Source organism: Opisthocomus hoazin, chromosome 7 (assembly GCF_030867145.1).
Source record: "Opisthocomus hoazin isolate bOpiHoa1 chromosome 7, bOpiHoa1.hap1, whole genome shotgun sequence".
NCBI lineage: Eukaryota > Metazoa > Chordata > Aves > Opisthocomiformes > Opisthocomidae > Opisthocomus > Opisthocomus hoazin.
Genome location: NC_134420.1, coordinates 22859169 through 22881454, shown reverse-complemented (window position 1 = coordinate 22881454; position 22286 = coordinate 22859169). Strand labels below are relative to the sequence as shown.

General features: G+C 40.3%; 1 protein-coding gene across 6 annotated transcripts in view; it reads right to left on the bottom strand.

Annotated features, from left to right (window-relative positions):
- Positions 1-22286, bottom strand: part of TUB (TUB bipartite transcription factor) — a 172042-nt gene that overhangs the window by 42577 nt on the left and 107179 nt on the right. For 4 of the 6 annotated variants that reach the window (XM_075427259.1, XM_075427255.1, XM_009935259.2 and 1 more), the window contains exons 2-4: positions 16499-16550; positions 14916-15078; positions 2226-2360 (exon numbers count right to left, since the gene is read on the bottom strand). In XM_075427259.1, coding sequence (XP_075283374.1) covers positions 2226-2360; positions 14916-15078; positions 16499-16550 — 350 coding nt within the window. The remainder of the gene's footprint in view (positions 1-2225; positions 2361-14915; positions 15079-16498; positions 16551-22286) is intronic. The other 2 variants (XM_075427257.1, XM_075427258.1) reach the window with 1 other exon arrangement.

The following is a 22286-nucleotide window of genomic DNA, read 5'->3' as shown; positions in this document are numbered from 1 at the left end:
AACTGATGAGTAACACCTCCACTCTATGGAAACATACACATAAAATGCAATTGATGGGCAAATCCTGAAGGGCAGGGAAGACCACGCATAGCGTAGCAGGATGAGCAATAAGAATTACAGCAGAAGCAGAAGTTTCCATAGCTAACAATATGAGTTTCCCACACACAGAGCAGTATCAGTATGCAAAAGTTCTCAGACTGCACGAAGTGACATTACTTTTACTGACACAACTTGCTCCTATTAAAATATGCCAACATTTGCCCATTTGGGGAATTTTTCAGAAAATGAATCAAAATATTATTGGCATATGAGAAGAATACCAGGTGTTACCTGCTGTGAGATAATAAGAAACCATGCAACTCCTTCACAGCAAGCACACACTGCTCATGGAGTCACTTGCCCACACCCAGCAGTGGAGTTGGGAGCACGCTAGCCAGCGAGCGAGCCCCACCACGCATGTGACCGGCGTCTGCAGAGCAGCCCTGGAAACCACCCATTCTAACGATCCCGGCTTCTCGCCACGTGCCTCACTAGGCCTGCGGCTAGGACTTTGTCCATGGAACATTTCAGCCAAGAGCTCACCAGAAAACTGCCTAGAAAAGGTGCGAATGCATACACACGTTGGTGTTACATAACGCACATGTGTCACATCAAACCTACCGTAACTGACCAGCCCAATGTCTTCAGTTCCGAACATCGCTCAGACACAGACATGCCATACAGGCAGAACAGGCATCATATGAGATGAAACAGAGCCTCAAGGTTAGGCAGTAACCATGGTTTAAGCACTACCCCGCATAATGCTCAGTTACAGCCTAAGACAGGTTTTCGTTTAAACTAGTAAACGAATTTTACTCTTCAGCAAGATGCACTTCAAAATAATATTTGGCGTCTGTATTACTGTGCTGGAGTGGCATTACTTTTTACATTAAATTGAGAAACATTAGCTTTCTGTTCACTTATTTTGCCAACAGCTTTTACATTCAGTTAATTTTACTTTTGACTTTTACTTCTCATTTTAAGCCTAGGTATTGACACACACCATCTTTTTTCCAAATATATGAATAAAGTCTTTACCTCAGGGCCAGACTCTAAAGTTTATCTAACCTGGGGCTTCCTTTGCACCCAGAGATGCCGTAGATTCCAATCTCAAGAATTAAGCTGCAATATGTAAAGGATGTGTAAGGCATTTTGATGAGGTAGGCTCAAGTCCTGCAAAATCCCTATAGATAAGCCCCAACATTCTGATCCCAATAACTACCTTTATTAGTCATTGCTATCTTTAAACAGAGTCATCAAGGATATACACTTTTTTCTTACTTAAGCAATAATGTCGGACATACACAAGATAGGAATAGAGTACAGTCCAGGTGGGACAGTGTTACAGTGGCCCTACCCAAGAACTGTAAATTATTGGAAAGGTTTTTATTAATTTCATTAGTCATTCACTGTCAAATAAAAAGCAACTGTATGTGGTACAAAAACCTCTCTTTTTCTGAGTGTGCATATATCTATAGAATTTGAATACCTCTAAAACAGCTCATGTTACTTCTTCCATCTAGTCTACATAGCTCAGATACTAAATCTAATAATTGCAATGTAATTTCTACCTACCCTTTTGTCATTAGCAATAGTGTATTTTTTTTGTTTACCTAATGTTACCCAAAGCCACTGCAGAAAATTTTTCATACAAACACCTCCTGTATGTCGACCAGGTGGGACAGAGTAACACTGAAGTAACTAACAACTTCAAGAACCCCTTCGAGGATGTTATCTCAGTTCTGTTCGTTTTCAAAATGCCTGTTTAACCTCTAATTTGTATAGTTTAAACCTCGGTAAGAGTCTGGACAGAAATGACTGCAGTTTCAGGCTGTTTCTTCAAATTACATGATATGCAAACAGTCTAAAAAAAACACATTGGTGTAAGATGGTTCTCATTTTCTTTAACACTGCAGGAAAACACCAGCATCTTTCCATCAATACTTTCTTCCTCCTCTGCAATTTGAACACACAGTCTCCTTTGGAAAAGACTGTGTTTACAAATTTCAGCCCTCCTTCACTCCCAGGTTGTACATGCTGAGACAAGACGAAGTCACTCACATTTTCCAATCTCATATAAATGCCAACAAATTACTTTTAGGCAATTTTCAGAAATGCAAAGAAATAAAAAACAGAAGTATTTTGCAGTCACTTCAAATTCTGACATGGAGCCGCATGCAGCTAACCTTTGTGTTTCCCTTTTTTCTCCTTTCTGGTGCTGCCAGTCTGACAGCTCGCAGCTGCTGCCTTGGTTTTTTTAGTTGGTTTCGGAGCTTGGGCATCCACTACCACCTTTACATCTTCCTGTTCGGCCTCCTGCACTGCTTGGGAGATTCGGGGTACCCCAGCAAAAAGAAAAACACAGAGAGAGAGGAAAGAAACAGAGAGAGAGACAAGAGAGAACGAATTGAGAACTCTGTGAAGGCATAAAAGAATAAGCAGGCACAGCAGAGTTTGATATTTCAGACAATTCATGCAGAGAGGAGAGCCAAATAAACCAGAATTTGCAAAGCTACAGTAAAAACCTAAAAGTGTTAGGTTAGCTGGGGTGTATTTCCTAGCTTTTTTTCCTCCTTCCAGTAATATATCAGCTCCTCACTTTCAGGCCAAAAGTGACATCAGAATATTAATGCACTGCTGAGATATTGCAGGAACCACTTTTCCTCATAATAAAGCTCTGTCAGACTGATCATCAACAGTGGCAGCATGAAGGCAGAAAAAATTTATTTAGACTTTGCAGTGCCTATGCTTAAAGCTGTATCTCAACCCCATAAACAAGGAATCTTCAGAAAGTTATTCTCAAAACACATCTTGCACAACTGTATATATCACAGTATGATGAGTAGAATGGTCATGCATTTTATGATGAAACTATACCCAAGCTGAAATTAAAAACTCGTCCTACTTTGTAACATACACAAATCAATTAATTCCTTAGAAGTCTCACCATAATGCGTATGGCACAAACCGTGAATGTCAGCATAATTCATGCAATGCTAGCTGTTTTCAAAGTAAAAAGAGGCTTTATAATTTCCTAAAAGCATAACGCATTTTGAGGTCAATATTTGAATCTGTGAAAACACCACACACAGTAACTCTTTCTTCTGGCCAGGCCAAGTCTTGAAGTGAAATAATACTGAGTTTACAAAGGCCTAAAAGCAATTACCTTTGTGAAATACATAAAGGAATCATCAAACTTCACACCCGAAAACAAAACAGCCCATAGACGGGCACTGAGAGATTTTGGTGGCAGCTGCTGGTCACTGGTCATTGCTAAGCCCCACTGGCTTCACCTGGTGAGTGTGGATTACCTCAGAGCAGTAACACCCTGGGGCCCTTGGAGCCTCCCACTGTCCCTTTCTTTTTCCCAAAACTAAAGTGCCTTCTTTAAAAGGATAAAAAAAGTCCATCAAGGAACCTTCCTGGAAAGAACTGGTTGCCCATAAAATGACTTTTAAAAGTAGCCCGACAAACTCCATAAACCCTCCAAAGACCCAATGATGCTCAACGACGTGTGGACTGCCAGCAAGCTCTCTCTGAAGAGGGAAATTCTCCCTAGGCTTCTGGTCTGTGAGGCAGCTTTCCTTTTCACCAAATCCTTCACGTGCATAAACAGCAGCAGAAACACCAAGGAGATTCTCAGAGGAGTAAGATGAAATGGATTTAGCCATGTCTGTGTAGATTGTAGCTTACAAGCGCACAGCTACCCTCCCCAGCACAGCAATCTGTTATAAATAGCATTACATTCACAACACAATGAGCATCTGAGGCACTCCATAAACACACACTTCTTTTCTCCTTACGCAGAGGAAGAGTTCAAGTTTTATAAGGAATATACATTATATTAGCAGAGGAGTGACTAAAAGCCCTAAGAAACTGCTCGTCACTGTCCAGCTCCTCATTCCCGTCTTTATCAGACACTAACCGCAGGACTGCAGTCCTTTTGCTGAGTGTAAAGGGAGTGCTGGAAATAAATAAGGCATAACCAAAGGAGTGAGCGGACAGGACACCAGGGAAAATGGCACACAAAAGGCAGTACACTGGGTCCTGTTTCCACAGGCATAGCAGCCTCGGATGAAGCAGGGAACCAGAGAATCCCTGCTCCACAGTCTTTAAATACCTGTGATTTGCCAAGCCAGCAATCTGTCCTATATTTGTAGTTCAGTCTCTCTTTAAAAACTAGGGTGTGTTCTTTTCATTGTTTTAAAGATGATAATCCATGTTATAATTAAATTCAGTACTTTACAAATGACCTATATTAAATGATCTGACAGTTCTCCAAATCCCTTTCAATACGGCCATATTCATTCACTCAGATGAAGCATCATTTACTTGGTCCAAAGCAATGATTAATCAGCAAAGGATGAAGCATTCTGACATCATTAATTGAAAAGTTAAAGACTTATCTTCGCTATCTTGTCAGCCACCCTTTGATCTAACAAGTAAAAGCCTGAAGCTTTTTGAATTACTTCTGTCTCATAACTTTCAGCAAGAGATATCTGATTATACGTACAGTGATGGAGCTCCGAAGGACACAGAAAGAAATAACTGCCATTGCTTTACTCTGTAAGGCAGAGAACAAGATTTCAGTCTAGCAGCCATTCTGGGCATCTGCCATCGCTGCTGTCTGCGGTAAACAGGACTTTCAGACATAAGCAATGGAGGTTGCAAAATGAGATTTAAACCATAAATCTGCAGATATTGCAGCTGGATTCATGAAAGGAATTGGCACAAAATTTCCTGTTTCTAAAGGATGCTTTTCTGTGCTTTAACGTTACATGCAAAGCACTACCTCTAAAATAAATCCAAATCACATCCCAAAATACCATCTCTACCACAAAATCCCAACTATTAACTAAGCTATTAACTATCAGGCAATAGCAGTCCTCGGCTACAGCTCATCTGCTCACTAATGTTTTCTCTTGTGACTGCAGCCATCAAAGAAATTACTTTTTCTACTGACCGTACAAACTGAGTTCGGGACAGCACTGAGTTCCAGGGGACTTGGCTACGTACGTGTAGTTACACACCGCGTAAGCAGGGGTCTTCCCCTGCCAGTAAGCGCCCACCTCCCCGAACAACTGACGTGTGGGCGCTGCCCACTGCAGTGTGGCAGGGATTGCAGCTGACGCAGCACAGCCGTTCCTGCCGACGGGGCAGGGCAAGTCGTGGAGCCTGGCAGAGGAGTGGGCAACGGGCTGTCCTCTGAAGCCTGCCGACCTACAGGGAGATGTCGGTGGACCTACCTTGCTCAGTGGGTCCAACAGATTTACACGTGGAAGAAAGCAAATAAAAAATGTGTTCTCTTTCCAGTGCTTTCTCCTGCCCTGAAGAGTTGTAAGAACAACCATTTCTAACACGCTCCGTACTCGCTCTGCAGCTGGTCATTAGCATGTGCAGCTTTTGAACTTACTGAACCAGCACTCCTCCTAGTCTGTCTTTGTGGAGATGAGGGGATAACTTTGCAATTCGTAAAGGCAATGGTTAACCTCAAGCACGTTGTCAGGGGATCAAGTGTCCTCCCCTCTGCTCTCCCCTCTACTACATCTCCGGATCAGTCAGTAACTTTCTGACAAGAATTTCCCTTCTCAGCAGGATAGGAACCTTGAGGCAAACTCTAACCTGTTTTTTCCACAGACTGTAGACAGCCTCATAAAACAATTCACGGCTCCCTGCAAGAAAGCCTGTAAACTGGCCTCCCTAGGTAATATTCACTGCTACGACAGTATGATTACGACTTTAGCTGGATGTTAAAAAGTTAAAAACGATAGCAGTACCATAGGACAAACAAATCGAGAACCTTAAATGCAGGTACACAGGGATGGAGTTCCAAAGTCTGTCACTCAAAAATGCATTCACTTCAACACAAAAAAGGAATCTAGGCAATTTTAAAAATCCCTGTTGACAGTTATCTTAACCAACAGGAGGCTACATTTGAAAATCTAGCCCAATACTGCATGTGCCCCACGCCAAATCATTAAAATATTCACTTAAAAAAAAACAATAAATTTTCCTTTTTAATTAAAATTGTTTGTTTGTACTAGAATTTGCATTTAGACAAGACAAAAATGGAGGAGCATGGGTTGTGGCAAGACAGAAATCCAAACAGCAGATAACGCTGGACTCTGAGATCTGGTGTTTCATCCTCATTTGGATTCATAAATTGTAAGAAATAGTTTTCAGATAAACTGGAAGCTTTCAAATAAAACAATGATATGATTTTAATTTTAGTGTTATTCATCCATGTTCATTAAATCTAGTACTGACTACTAACCTCAATACAGTATTATAAAAAAATACTTTTGGGGAGACAGAAAAGAGCACAAATTACGATATTAATTCAGGATCTGAGCTGAAAAGAGGAGCAACAAACAAACAGTCTACTAACATAGTACAAGGTGAGTGTAGAAGGACTAGCATCAAAGCAGAGAAGTGCAGTCTCCTGGCTTTGCCTCGCATCACCAATGGTCTCACCACTGGAAGTGGGGAAAAAGCAGCCTCTCCCATGAACCAGTTCTGCGTCGGACAACATTGCATGTTACAGGGATAAAGCTAGATGGCACAATCAAACAAGGGGATGCAATTTGTAAGTGAGTGAATAATCTCCGATGCGGACAACACAGTATTGAAAAAAATATTGAAAGATAGTTATCCACGCATATTTCAGTGAATGAAAATGAAAAGTATGTTTTTCCACCTGGCCTTTGTGATGAGACGTTGACACAGGAAATTAGTTTCCAAGAAGCACGCAGTGAAAATGCAGATATTTTTTTTCCATTTGCATGACCATTTTTCCCTATACGAGTGCTTGCACACTCTTATGATCTTAAAGAAACAACAACAAAAAAATCTATGAATCATAACTTAGCAATCCCTATCACACAAAAATGCCATGTGCTAAAAAAAAAAAAAAAGGTGTTTTGATCAGTACATTATGCTAAGAATGAAGTGAGCGAAAAATCACTAAAAAACCCGTGGTTTTTTTTTTTTTTTTAAATGGATGCATTAAAAAATTGTGCAGCCTGTCTGGAAAACATCTTAAGTAGAAAGAGGCTGAACCAGACAATGAGGTATGTGATGCAAATCATTAGCTCAGCTGTATCAGGCAAGTATTAATTCCATTTACCAACATCCTCTCAACAGTAAAAGTGAAACACAAAATGAGTATCACGCAAAGAAAGCTGAACTACAGTTCAGTCAGGGTGTACCTTAACTAATCAATGCAGATTGGTTGTCCTTTTCTTACTGTTGCCCAAGATGCTCTCGTGTTTCGCTATAAGAACGGCTGGCTATTTTACTTTGTAGTTTTAGCTTAGTGCATCCTGCTGCTTATTTGGGCTGTCATTCATTATTACTTTAATGAATTAATCAGCTTAGATTCTGAACTGGTCTAGCATTTCTACAATCATCTAAAAGACACTGGATTCTATCAGAAACATTCTGAAGATGGGCAAACCTGGTCTATTTTGCAATGCAATGAAATATTTTTAGTAGTTTTATATAGTCAATAAAATTAGTCAAATACAAGGGCCTGAATTAGGGCAAGGACTCTGGTATGTTAGGTACTCTTTAATCACATAGACAGATTTGATTTCTGCTTCAAAATATTTACAATCAAAGGCACTACTCCTGCAACTAGTAACTTGCAGTCGGATTCCAGATTCTCAAAAAATTATATTGCCCATAAATTCCCTATGGCTCCCTGCAGTTTACATCTCTAGCACTGGTCTGTCGATCAGACCGATCTTACAAGGTGGAAATACTCATAAGTGAAACTGAATGTGGACGGGCTGAGAAAAAAGAAGCAGCATACATGAGCACCTGGTGCTGCCTAAGGACGCTACCAAAAGCTCATTGCTATAAGGGGATTTCCTCAGAAAGAGCAAAGGAAGGAATTAAACAAAATATTCTTCTTAACGCCCAGATATCTGCTCTCTGCCTCTGGGGAGGGGGGAAGAAAAGGGAGCATGGGAAATGGAGAGTTAATAGCAATCAATTAGACTCTTTGGGAAAGCAGACAACTAATAGAGGAAGCTAAAAATATCTGTGAAAGACCTATGCCAGGAAGATTAAGGACAGTAAGAAATGACACAATTCTTCTGTGTATCGAGGCTCTGAGGGCACGAGCAGGCTTTAACTGTCCTGACAAGCCTCCCTGGGGACTTCCACCCACCGGCTGACCACGGGCCACGGGTCCCATTCCAGCGCAGCCGGGGCTGTGCTGCTTCCCAGCTGTGGCTCCGGGGAGGACCCCGGCACTGCGCTGTGGGTAGCTCGACAGACCCCTCGTATGGACGTTGCAGCCTCAACTCCCTTCCGCCCCGATGGGCGCCCCGGCCCCCGTTCACCCCTTGCCGTGTCTGGGACTGCTGAGGATCCCCTCAGCAGCGGCCGGCTCTGCCCGCCGCCTTGGGAGCCTGCGGGATGGTGCCCTGTCAGGGGGGCACTGCCCGTGCTGGGGTCACCATCACCTCCTGGCCCCTGCTACTCCCCAGCACCGGGACTGTCAGAGGACAGACCATAACGGCTAGGTTGGGAAGTGGTAACAGCAAGTGGAACTTTAGAGCAAAGAGACGGGAGCTTTTCAAGCAATTGTGAGCAGTTGCCTCTAACCTTCCTTCTCAAATTTTTCAGTACCAAGAACCACAAAAAGACCTCTAAACCACTTGCTACCCGCTGCTCTCTGATCATTGCTGCCGAGTTAGTTTATTTTGGAAATGTACTAGCGCAGCGAGGACTGCTGATAAATCAAAAAGATGCTTTAAAGGATGAAGGTGAGGAGACTGCGGCTGAAAGGGAGATTTCAGAGTATATGCTTATTGAGAGTTAAGTATTTTGCCCACTTGATACTTGGAGTGCTGCCTGATCTCTCAGTATTAATAGTCTTGTGCACAGAACATTCCTTGCTATCTTCAAAAAATAACCTAATAGCTTATCATTTCAAGGTCAGTGGAAAACAGGGATGGTGAGACACTGTTTTGACGAACACAAAAATACAGTTTTTTAAATAAACGGTTAACTGATGTCATCTTACATAGTTGACAGCTTGATACTCATCAGAAAACTCTCTCTCATCATTCACGGTAAAGGAGCAGAACGACACCTCAAATTTAACAATCCAGAGCTATGACTTCTCATCAGACATCGCTTCAACACCCCACACAACCATTACATCTAGATGTACTTCCAAATGTCAAAGAAGGAAAAGTAAGAAAGTAATTTTGGCTTTTTACACATGGTTAATCTAAATCTCTAAATTGGAAGTTGCCATGAAAATTACTCTGGGAGTATCTAATTGAAAACATTTTTAATTTCAAGAAAATAATAATAAAAAAAAAAGGCAAGGCACAGCTGCGACAAAGTATGGTAATACTAATGAAAGCGTATCTGGCACTCATTCAAATCACTGCCTTCCTCAGTGCTGTGCAAAGAAAAATCGCTCCCCGATGGAAATTCACCATGTCCACAGAAGTAAAATTACTCTTCTCTGTAAAAATGGGCTTTCATCATTTGCATTAAATGTAATTAAATAATGTAATTAAATTGTTGCAGTAACTAGGGTATCTCTGCATGCTACTTGGCTCCAGGAATGCTCAGTATGTATTTACAACCCAGACTGAAAAGAACTCTACTCACAGCAGAATTTTGCAATGTCATATCAGGCTAAAACGTTTGCTCAGGTTTTCAGCAAACTTCACAAACATAAGTGGTGCAGAGATACATGAAAACAAACCATCAGATGTGACTGTGTGTCATTACAGAATGGCAAGCAAAATTTAATAAATTTTAAACAAACAGGTAGCAGTATGTCCTTATGAAGGACACCAAATCGAAAATAAACAAGAACACAAGAAAGAGAAGACAAAGCAATCTGTAAGTGATCTCTCCTACACAGAAGGATTAAATTTATTCCAGTGAATAAATGACTTTGTTGTCTTTTGTATACAATGTAAACTTAATAGCAATACAAAATACTGTTATTGGTTCTTATTTTGCTATTTATAATAATGAAATAGCAATGAAGTTGTATTTCGTACTGCAAGAGAGAGGCATTACTTGTAATAGTAACAACTGGAGCCAAACATTATGGAAGTTAATGGAAGGATACCTATTGCTTGAAGTGGCAGGCAGAAGATTTAGGGTCTAACCTACAAGTGTGGTCCCAAAACTATATTTATACCTCCACTTCGGTGGGGGGGGCAAGGACAGGGAAGGACACTGCATTCATCATTTTACATGAACACTTTCTGTTACCTCCATACACTCAGCTTTGTCCCAGACTTATCTAGAAATGCTGCCATGAAACTACTTCTACTACTGTGCTTGTGTTCCTAGATGCACAGCTTATAGAACAAGAGGTTCTGATTCCACGAAATATATCTTTACAATCATTTTCAAGTAACAAAAGCAATTCCTGCATGCTTGGTCCTACCTGATCTACCAACGCTGACAGGCAAGCACTGAGTTACCGCTGGCTAAAACTCCAGCTCAAATCAACCACTCGTGGACCAGAGTGCAAAGGATTCGTTTTACCTCAGGTTGGCCTGTTCAACCTAATTCACGTCAGTTCCCACAGACTTTTGTTTTTATTAGTTAATTACGCATTATGCTAACAGCCAAAACATTTTTAAAACCTATATTATGCGCAAGTCCTTTACAAACTACAGGATCTGAAAACTTTTACCTGTAGGTATGTCCTGGTTTCGGCTGGGATAGGGTTAATTTTCTTCCCAGTGGCTGCTGTGTTTTAGATTTAGTATGAGAAGAATGTTGACAATACACTGATGTTTTCCGTTATTGCTAAGAAATCAAGGACTTTTTTCCAGTCTCCCATGTTCAGCTAATGAGCAGGTGTGCAGGAGCTGGGAGAGAGCACAGCCAGCCAGACAGCCCAAGCTGCCCAACGGAAATGTTCCACACCATGGATGTCCAGCTAAGTTTATCAATGGGGGTGGGCCGGGGTGGGGCAGGAACTCTTTTTCTGTGAGTTCGATCTGTTCCTCGAGTTCAGCGAGTTCTTTTCCTTTGTTGTCTTATTAACCTGTCTGTATCTCAACCCGCAAATTTTACTTTTTCCCACTCTCCTCCCCACTCGGTGGGAGAAGTGAGCGAGCAGCTGCGTGATCCTAGCTGCGGGTGAGCGGCTGCATGGCCCTAGTTGCCAGCTGCCAGGTTAAACCATGACAAGGTGAAACATGGTCAGGAACTAAGAAATGATCTGTCTGGAGGCTCATGCGTGATGAATTCTGCAGAGCCACCTCCTCGCTGGAAGGGCACCCATCTCCTTAAAAGTCTCTCGGCACCCAGAGGAATTGCTAGTAACACTTGGCAGGGAACAGAGACACCGTTTCATCCTACCAACATGTCACCTCGCTGCTTTGAAGGGACCTAGCAAAAAGTATGGGGATCCTAGCAATACTCTTCCTTACCCTGTGGAGACAGGCTCTCAGCAGAGACATTTTGTTATTTACTAAGCTAACAGAAAAGCAGCTCAGGAGAGTCCTGTACCTGCTCAGTTTCATGCTGAATTAAACTGGTCCCAGCATCTTCAATCCTGAGCAACACATGTGTAGGAAAGGCACATCTGTATTATCCCCTTGGTGAGCTGCCCCAGCTTGAGCTCAGTCACAGCCCTTAATACCCCTCCATCCTATTGCATCTTCAATTTATTTGCACTTCCCTTCAGCCCCAAGCTAGATGAGGCAAAATACAAGTGCAGCCAGAGGACTAGCATCAATCACCCTGCAGCTTCCTGCAGAGGTTCAAAAGCAGCCAAGGGGTCCTTTATATGGAAAAACTTATGATCAGCCTAACTAGCAAAATACGCTGTTCCACTCTATCTACCTACAAAGAGCTCACCAGGCTGGTGTTCTGTTCCAGAACAAAAGTGACTTTGACTTTTTAATCCACATTCTGATAATTATCTGGAATGAAACAACTTTTTATTGCAGAGTAGAGCAGCCCATCAGGGAACCGCTGCAGCAAAGATAACTGCATCAGAATAAGGTATGGCAGTGTATGAAAGAAAATTTCCCAGCGCAGAAAGCCTAATATCTCAGAATTCCTGAGATGTTATCTCTGACCTACTTTGCGCAAAGTACCATAGAGATATCTCCACATAGGCATTCAATTATTTGTTGAAATCAACAAGTACTTTTGTGCTACACAGAATTAGTACAAGGGGAAAAAAAGAAGAGTAGAGGAGGATGATAGGTGGAAAGAAGTGTTCTTTTTGTAGCATTTGCAGTACAGGAATTGATTTCACAAACACGCTCATCCAAGCAATGTAGTTCATTCAGCAGACCGCCAACTCCCATCAAAGAGTCATTCTTAACTTCAAATCAGCATGCCCATAACAGAAACAAATGAACGGAAAAGAGCAGAACAGTTCTTTAGAAACAGCCCAGCTGCCTCATGCATCCGACACTCCAACATACAAATGTTTTCATTGAAGGGGAAAAAAGTGCCAGCCCTGAAGCTGAATATCATAATTTAAAATGGCCATCAAAACCTAGCTACGTACACCATGCAAAGAGTGTAACCCAAGACACTAAGCACATCCCCAGAGAAGACCAAACCAAAAAAGGACACTTCTGGAGTTCTTACAGTATTTTCAAAAGCAATGTTCCTGACAAAGGATTTTACAAGGCAATAAAACACTTTACTAGATAATTAAATTATCCTAAATTGGCTTTTGCTAACTGCCCGGTTTATTACAAGGACAGCTGTCCCCAGGGATTAACAAACTCTGCGTTGAATATGAGAAACGTTACTGTATTTTTTTGCTTCTCTGAAACCTTGTGAAATATTGAAAGGATTTGAGAGACAAATCCGGAACAAACTGATTTAAGGAGTATAAATTAGTAAGTATTCCAGTAAATGGTGTGGTATAACATTACAGGGAGAGTTGCTTTTATCTTCAGAGCACAGTTAATCTCACTTAAGCCAGAAAGTCCACTCCAGTGCACACTGTTGCAAAATTTAGCTCAGTTAGTGCAGATATGAAATTTGCTACCATTTATGGGATGATAATGGCTGTTTTTATGATCTGTGAAAATTAAAACCTTCAACTGATAGTACAGGAGGTTTAGTATACAACGGCACCGCTGCACTCTAAGATACTGTTTCTTAGAACAGTTCTGTACCTTTGATAAGCTATTGAGTGAAAGAGGAAAAAGAAAAATTCTAGTTTCTCTGATTAAAGAATAAAAAAAATTCCCAGATTAAAATTCTACGCTAAATCAAATTCTCAGGTTAGACTGGAAAGAAATTTATTTTCATCTTAAATTTTTTCTTCCCAGATCCTCAGAAAAAGGCAGTAAAGAGAAATAAATATTACTAGTGCTTTTAGTAGTTATTAGAAAAACATAATTCAAATAATATTAAGAGAAAAAATAATTCTCCATGTGAAATCACTTATGGTAGCCTATCTGCTTGTAGAGGCAAGATAAAAAAGGTCCATTATTACTGAAGCCTTAACATTTAATCAATGCAATTTCCAATTTCTAACAATAAATTCTGTAGCTGTAACCACACAAAAAAATTCCATCAATTGCAAACTGGGTGTAGAGACTCTGAAACCTGCACCTCTTACAGCATGATTCGTTAGTCCAGTAAATACCTGCCAACACCTTGCTGACAGATGTGACCACCAACTGAAAATGAAATGACAGGGCAGACGAAAAGTATAGCAAATGCAGTATCCTTGATAGGGATCTAAACTGAACGATGGATTAAGTTTTGTTTGTTTAAGATTAGGATACTGGTTGGTTTGGGTTTTTTTCCAGAGGATGATTCACAGAAGCATCTTAGCTTTTGGGTTTTAGGCATTAAACCTTAAGTACTCTGCCATCTAGTAGTATTGTCAACCTGAAAACAGTCAGCTGCATTGCCAGTACCTGCAGGTTTCAGCTCACGTCCTCTACTCTTTCTTCCCTTGTACTAATTCTGTGTAGCACACACCCATCAATACTCAGGGAAGGAAGCCATTTGATTTTGAGCCTTATGAATCCAATTTGACTTAATGATCTTCAAAACAAGAAAGTTTGAAAATTAGTGTTCTCTATAACTCTTGGAGGTGTTAGCAACCTGGAATGAGATCTACAAGAGACACAGTATTGAACAAGGGTTACCCAAGCTTCCCTCTAGGAAATCCTGAGGAAAAGTATGCACCTGCTCTCATTAGGGGGTCAACAAGCATGGGCCATATGAGCACAGAACTAAACAACAACGGGTTTCCTTAGGTTTTATTTCTGATTATTAAATTATTTTAAGTCTAACAATACATAAATGGCATTACAATTTTTCCCCTATGGCTGTGATACCTGAAACGTCTCTGTCCCTTCTGGATTCTGAAATCTTTAATAAGAAAGTGTAGACCACATTGTACAAGCTTGAAATGTTCTTCTCTACCTACTCACCTATTTTATTGAACGTTACAGAAACACAGTATCTTTGAAACTACTATATTCAAACTTAGCTGAAATTAGTTAACAGGTTTCAAAGGTATCATTAACACTGTCAGGCTTAAGCAAAATTATGCACAGAAGAATATGTAGAGTGGAACAACATAAGCTTTACTTCAGTAGGAACCAAGGCTGAAGACACTTAAATATTCATGGTAGAAGGGACAAGCCACTCTCTCTTCCCCACAGCACTGAAATGGCCGCTAGTCACCTCGCTCCCTCCTGCTAGGCTAGCATTGCAAGTTCAGATGTTTTTGTCCCCCAAACACAAGTGAAGGATATCAATTATTTACCAAAAAAAAACCCACACCAAACCCAACAACCTTTGTTCTCATTAGCATAAATTTAACATGGAGAGCATCATACTGTGACTTGCAGTAACTATAGATGCAATAGATCATATTCATATACCATGATATATGGTGCTGCTGTTGCTGTTAAGATACGATTCAACCAATGGCGCCTGTTCTTCTGAATGTTTCGTCCTGCGTGTCCTTGTGCGACTGTCCACATTGGACTGAACCATTAACGGCTCCTGGCGCTTTTTCTTCTGCTTCTGTTCTAGCAATGCTCGCTGAGGAAAATACAAAGAAAAGCATCTGTTACCGGAGTCCAAACAGTAGCAATCTCTGATGAAAAACAATGGATATCTTTACACCTTCAGTTTTCCAGTGGCAGCACCTGGCAAGTGGGATATTGGGATATACGGTTATAGGAAATCATTCCAAAAAACCTCCAACCAACCCACTGCTAAAATACCTTCTGCTGAAAACAGGAAATAATTAAAATAGATCTTTCTGAGCAGTCTACCAGCTGTCAGAGCTTGCTTGGAAATAACCCTCAGGAAAACAACATTGTGACAGTAGTGGCCATGAAGCAATGGGAGGGTAAGCAAGGGCATGAGGCAGAGATACCAATTTAAGTTGCTGTAAATTAAAAACAGGTAATCTGCAAACTACAGTCAAGTGATAATGCTGGACATGAGCCTAATGTAACAACTACACAAGATGAACTTTAATTAAACACTTGAATTTCTCACCTAGACCTGCTGAAAACCAAAACCTTCAGCATCTGATGACACCATAGGCACCCCTCTCTTCTAGCCCTCTTCCACAACCTCAGAGAAATGAAGTGTTCATTTTACTTATCCATTACCTTACCATTTCCTGCTCCTATATGGTGATTACTTTGCTTTAGAAAGGAGATGCACTAAAACTGAAGAACAAGAATGGAGAGTGGACTCTTTCAGCTCCATAAGTTGTGTGGAACACCTCAATATGACTTCAAAACGATCACAATTTAGTACAGGATTATGGCATAAATCAAAAGTATTTGAATTTGAAAATGACATACTGGTAGATATGCAAGCTGGTAAAACAATGCGAGAAAAATGTATAGAACAACACAGACTCACAAGGTTTAACTATAAAAGTTATGACCAGGTTATGACAAGTGAAAATGGGACCAGAGAAAAATCAAAGGAAAAGTGGAAACCTCAAACCCCATTCAAACGTGATGGCAAAATTCCCTGAGATGTCATGGAAGAGATTCTGAATCATTTTCTTGTACAAGTCATGTAGGAATACAGTAGCAAAATAGGCAACATAGCACATAGTGCCACTAGTTTACAGCCACAAGGGTTAAATCCATGGAATTAAAAGATGTAAAAACTTTGTGGTAAACCTCTGTTGGCTGGCAGGTCTGCCAGAATCTCTTGTCCTTTCTGGTCCAACAGAGGTGTAACAAATACATTACAAAAGTCAGCTTAAAACAAGTCCAAGGCAATGGAAATGAGAATCACTCAAACCACAGTCATAAGAAAAATTTCAGTGGAAACTAGACTTCTAAGTAAGCTTTAACCTCCACAGATCTCTCTTTTGCATTCCCGCATCAGAGGATGTAATTTTCTATCAATTACCAGATATATGTCAGTGACTTCATTACTCCGAGATCTAGACTTCAGAGAGCAAGAAGGTCCCCCTCCAAAATCTTACCTGCCTGTCAAGCTTCTGCTGACGCAAGCTGCTCCCCTCATCATCCAGAACACTGCAAAGACAAAGAGTATGCAATTGGAACAAATTTATCACTGAAAACAACACCTAAGAGCAATCACTGGAGCAAAGTCTTGCAGGAGTTATTCATATAAAACTCCCACTATGTTCCACGGAAGTTTGCCTGGCCTAAACTGCAAAAGTTGGCTCAAGAGAATTTAAATGCAGTCCATAAAAAAATGAAAAACTCTGTTTCACATAATCTCAAAATAATATATATTCAGCCAGTTCATGAAGAAATGCAAAATCCTCAGTCTACAGCTTGTTCCTTCTCCACTGTCTTCTAATGCAAAACACTGATGTATACAGCTATGGGGTTCGTTTGAAAATTTGCATATAAAGCATAGAAAAAGGGAGGAGTGTGAGAGAGCTGCTTAGCAACTAGACAGTATTTAAAATTACCTTAGGAAAATTAACTGTCTAATGTTTTGCACACTGAAAACCATAATTTATTCCTGAATATCTGAAAAGTCACACCGATTACCATGCACTTCAGCTTTTAGAGACTGGCAAGACAAACAGTATTGCAGACGGCTATATGTTTTTCTGCTAATTGTTGCTAGCTGGGAGATTAGCTCCTGCACATTCAATCATTTTCATTAATTAGACGTTAAAAACTAATGGCACTGAATTCAGAACATTATTTTTGTGAAGTATTTTATGAAACTACTGACTGCACTACATTTTTCTGGAGACCAAAGGTCTCATAAGAATAGTACGGTTAAATGCTGAACATAGGTAATTAAATCTGTTAAACTGTAATATATCATCTACAAGGAAAATAGTGTTATAGAACAAAAAAAAATAATCTCTTGCAAGTAGAATTCATTTTCTCTTACAACATATTTTTATAAAAGATTAGCCCCTTTTTTATAATCACCCTTAACAATTAAAAAGAAAAAAAAGAAAAAATCCAAGATAAACGAACCTGAATTCTAACCTACACACAACCAAACTGTATTGCAATGGAAACATCATAAAACTTGTGACTTCCCATGTACTAACATATACTCTTCAGGAGACAGTAACATTATAGTAGAGTTACACAGGACAGCTATTAAAGGCATGCAGAATGCCACCTTTCCAATGCCAGCATTATTAAAGACCTAATTAGGCATTACTGGTAGCATCAGCCTTTTACAATTCATTCTCAGGTTACGTGTTACGAAAGGCTGATGTTCCACAGAACGAAGCTATGCTGTACACGTACCTCAGGTATGAAATTACAGTCTCTTGCAGAGGTAATGCATTACTCAGTCCACCAAAATATTAAAGAAAAAAACCTTTCACACTCACAAAAATGCTGTGCTTTATACCAAGCATTCTGCATTTGATAAACTACAGACACAAGTCATAAGACGACACACATTCCTCCATGAAATACAATATTGGGGTTTTTTCAAGAAAGCTTCACTGCAACTGCAATGCATATTAGCTGCACTGCTAGCAAGTAAAACTACCTGTATGGATACCTTTGGCCAAACAATTCAGTGAGAGAGGCCTAAGTATAAAGATTCAGGCTTAGTGGCCTCAACAAATCCTCCTTATTTAAGACAATGCTTGAAAAAAAACAAAACCATGTACTGATGCTAATACAGACCATAAGAACTGCAGAAGCAGCAATGCACATACAGCCGTAATACCCAGAGAGGTCAAGAGCCAACATTGCTCCACTCCACTAGTCACTTGCAGAGCTGAGGAGAAAACTCTGGTCTCTTCTCTCATCTTCTGCTTTATAAATCAGACTATGCTGACTCCTTCAGATATGTTACTTGAGCTATATAAGCACTTCTCAGACATTCCCATAAACCACCAGTTCAGTAATTATCTTTATGTGAATATGATGGTTTTCAGTATTATGCTGCATTGGCTAGAATTCTAAATTGTGTCCCTCAGATGAGGTGTCTAAGAGCTCTGGATGACTCTAGCTTCCTCTGCTTTCCCATCACACTGTATCCTGGTGTAACACAGTGCACAGCACCAGGGAGCAGGCAAATGTCTTCAGTCGGGTTCTAAACCTTACCTGGGACTCCCTGGGAAGCCACAACAAGCTAAATTCAGGTTCAGGTAAACAAGCACAGCTCCCTCAGGTCTCTTTATGCCCAACCTTACCACAGTAAACACGGCCGTTTAAGTAACACCATAGCAAACACCAGTCAGAGAAAGGGTGTCATTTGCACTGATTCAGCATCCCACGAATGCAAAGCAACTATCAGACACACCAAAGGACTGCCAAAAAAAAAAAATGAACCTCCATCCAAAAGCTGTGGATGCTGTAATGCTAAAACACCTCTCCATATTGCCCTTCTACTGCAAGACGTTGTTTTTAAAGCCTCTGAATATCTGCAATCAAAGCTGATGTCAAAAGCAGCATGTCTTGAAAACCATCTGACAAGCTCGTCTGGAACTTCCAAGTCCTTCATATTTCATAAAGTTCTGGGTTGTTTTCCATAATCCTTTTGTAAATATACATGAATCACAAACCTTGCATTATTTAAGCCATAACATTCAACAACTACAACTGAACTCCAGCTTTCTTCACCGATACCAAGGTTCAGTAGAACACAGTTATTTCAACAATTCTCACCCTCTCCAGGTTACTGGACTTGTACTAGAATGCCTTACTCCCACCAGACAGACACACCACTCTTCCAAATCCTTCACAGTGTAAAAAGGCCTTAAAAGTAATCTCATGACCACCAACTCTGTCTATTTTAACAGTTACTTAATGCCTTTATGAGTGAAAAGCTGCAGTTCTGTCCTTTCTTGATGCCCAAATAACTGCTATGCAAGTCCAAATAAAAAAAAGATCTGGTTTAGTCTATATATTCTTCTGTTAGAATAGCAGAGCACTTTAATTCAAGACTGTACCTTGTTAATATTTTCTACAGGACTAGTGGACCTTGGAGTCACTCATTAGCAGCCAACATTCCCTGGTTTTCAACTGAAGAAGTCTCCTGACACTGGGTGCCTCCCAAGATCTGCCATCAGGTTATTGATAAATAAATAAAAATAATAAGCTTTGTTCCCATAGCAATTCCATCAGGCCTTCACTCTTGCTGCCTTAAAAAACATCTACAGCAAATTCTAACTGTGTTACTACCACTGACCCTTCTGACCCTTCCTCACAAACACAAGTGAAGCCTTACAGAAGGCTTTAGCAGACGATCTTGCCACAGCATCTGGCAGTCCATGCACTCTGGCAGACGCTCCAGGGTCCAAGAGCTGAAATACAGGGAATCGCCCCTTTTCTTTCTTTGGAACACACAGAAGCCTAGGAGCAGAAGCACAGCCTTTGCAATTCCTGGTCTTTGAAAAGGGAAACCAACTGCTCTTTCCTCTGGAAGAGTTGCGCACGTGGAGACGACCCAGCCTGTCCTGCCCAGTTTCAGAAGTGGCCATGGTTTTGTTGCTCGGTGGTCCCAATAACTGGGACTGAAGGCACAGTACAGTGGAAAAGCTGTGACTGTAACATGGCAGGACCACTACAGGAAATAATCTCAGAGAGAGTAAGGCTGTTCGAACAATTCTGCCTACATGTTTGATGTGATGCTAGAAAATCCCAGCAGCAACATAAAACTCAGTCAGTCTTAATAGAGAAATATAACTTTATAATTCATTGTATTAGTGAAGAGAATGCATACATATTAGCAGTCTGCTGATGCATCCTGAAGATCCAGCAAGGTTCATTTTACTCCTATTTGATCAAGTATCATGTATTCACCTGGCATCTTGGCTATGGCTTTGACCCCATTTAAAACAAAAAGCAATTTTACACCATATATAATAACGTAAACAACACTTCAGGTCTGCAGTAATAGTCTAGTCCAAATTCAGTTACCAAATCAGAGCTTGTATGTATTTCCTTGCAGATAATTATCCAGGGAAGACTCATCCTTCTATGCATAACTCGAGCAACCCACCCATTAGAGCTTACTGGATGTTGGGCGTAAGAAGTCACGTCTATAGCTATATATCTTAAAGATTCATATTAGCAGCCGGGACCAAGGCCCATTGAGACTTAAGTATTAAATTTAGATGGCATTATTTTCACATTTTATACATGGCATTTGATTCAATATCCCCACCTCCTATTTTCTAAAGGGAAATACATTAAATGAACAATCACCTTTTTGTCAAAGCATTACTTTTCATACCACCTTTTTAAGACACAAATCTATTTTACAGAGACAGTTTCAACACTAAATTCAATTTACACAAAAACAGCCACGCTTTCTACAGTGCTGCATGTCATAATGAAGACAAAACCATAAGCAACGATTTTAGTATTCTAAGCTCTTCATAATCTGTATTCCTCAAAAATCATTTAGAGAGAAACCCAAGGCCAAACAGGTTTTAAAGATGAAGCCTCGTGATTATGTGAAGTTCCACAATTCACCCCAGAGATGAAGGCCAAAGCTTCTGTAAATCAACACCATGCTACATTTCTCTGTAATTCCACATGGACCAATTTCAATTTAAGTAAAATCGGAAAAGCCTTAATTCAAATAACACATTTCACAGCAAGTACTTCACCTTTATGCTTTGAACATGCAAACTGCTCATATTTCAGTAAGCCACTGCAAGAAAAAAGAATTAAGAAGAAACGTTTTCAATTAAAATGTGCAAGATGCAGGTAGCCACTGATTTTATTTACTTTTTCAAAAGAAAAACTCTGACATAGTAAGGCAGCTCTACTGTCTCTGCCTGATAAATGAGGCAATGTTTGTGTTCCTTCCTGACACTGCTTCATAAAGGAACGTTTTCCATGACAGCAATTTTTTACCAGGATAAAGGTCCAAAATCACATCTATCACATCTCTGCACCCCAGCACTGAGTGCAGTGAGAAGTATTCCTGCTCAAACAAGCAAAGACATACACTGCCACTAAACTTCCATACACTGTTTAAAGTGTCACCCTCGCATTTTCCTTTCTGCTGCTTCATGATAATCCATTACTTACAGCTGCACCCAAAAACCCTACGTGAAATCAGGAACCTTTGCACAAATAAAATGAATGTACATACTTAGGGAAAATTCCTGAAACAAATAGTTCACATTATGAAAAGATGAGGAATTAGATAAGAAAACATTACTTCCATTTAAAACACTAAACCAGAAGCAATGGAAAATTCAGGGAGATATTTTCACCTCGAGTTTCTTCTGCCATTTTGCCAGCTGCAATTCAGAAACAATGGATGATCAAGCCAGACAGGAAAAAAAAAAATACACCATACCAGACTAATCTGTAAAATCACTCAGAACTTTTCCATGCTCTCTTGCTGTGAAGAAAGCCAGTATGTTGCTGTTTCAAGAGAAGTGGTTTACAGGATCTTTTCGAACAATGCTGACTCGAAAGGGCAAGAATGAGTGTAACGTGCCATATGAACATGACAAAGTCTCTAAAAATACATGAAATAAAATTCCTACAAAGAGATAGCACTTTGCTTATTGGATACCACATGTCATATTCACCCAATTACACTTCTCTATAATCTCTATACCTCCATAAAATCTCTGTAGTCCCACAAAACCAAAGTGCTCTGGATAATGCTACTGTCAAGCCTTTAGGAACAAGCTTCCCAGCAGCACTGATGAACTGGTACAGTAAAAGCCCAATAACAGGGTCAGGGACCTGCAGGCTGAAGTCACGCTCCAGAGGGAATGGTGCACAGTTAGCTTCTCCAAACAAGTGAAATTCAATGAATTCCTAACCAGCAAAGCCAGAAAT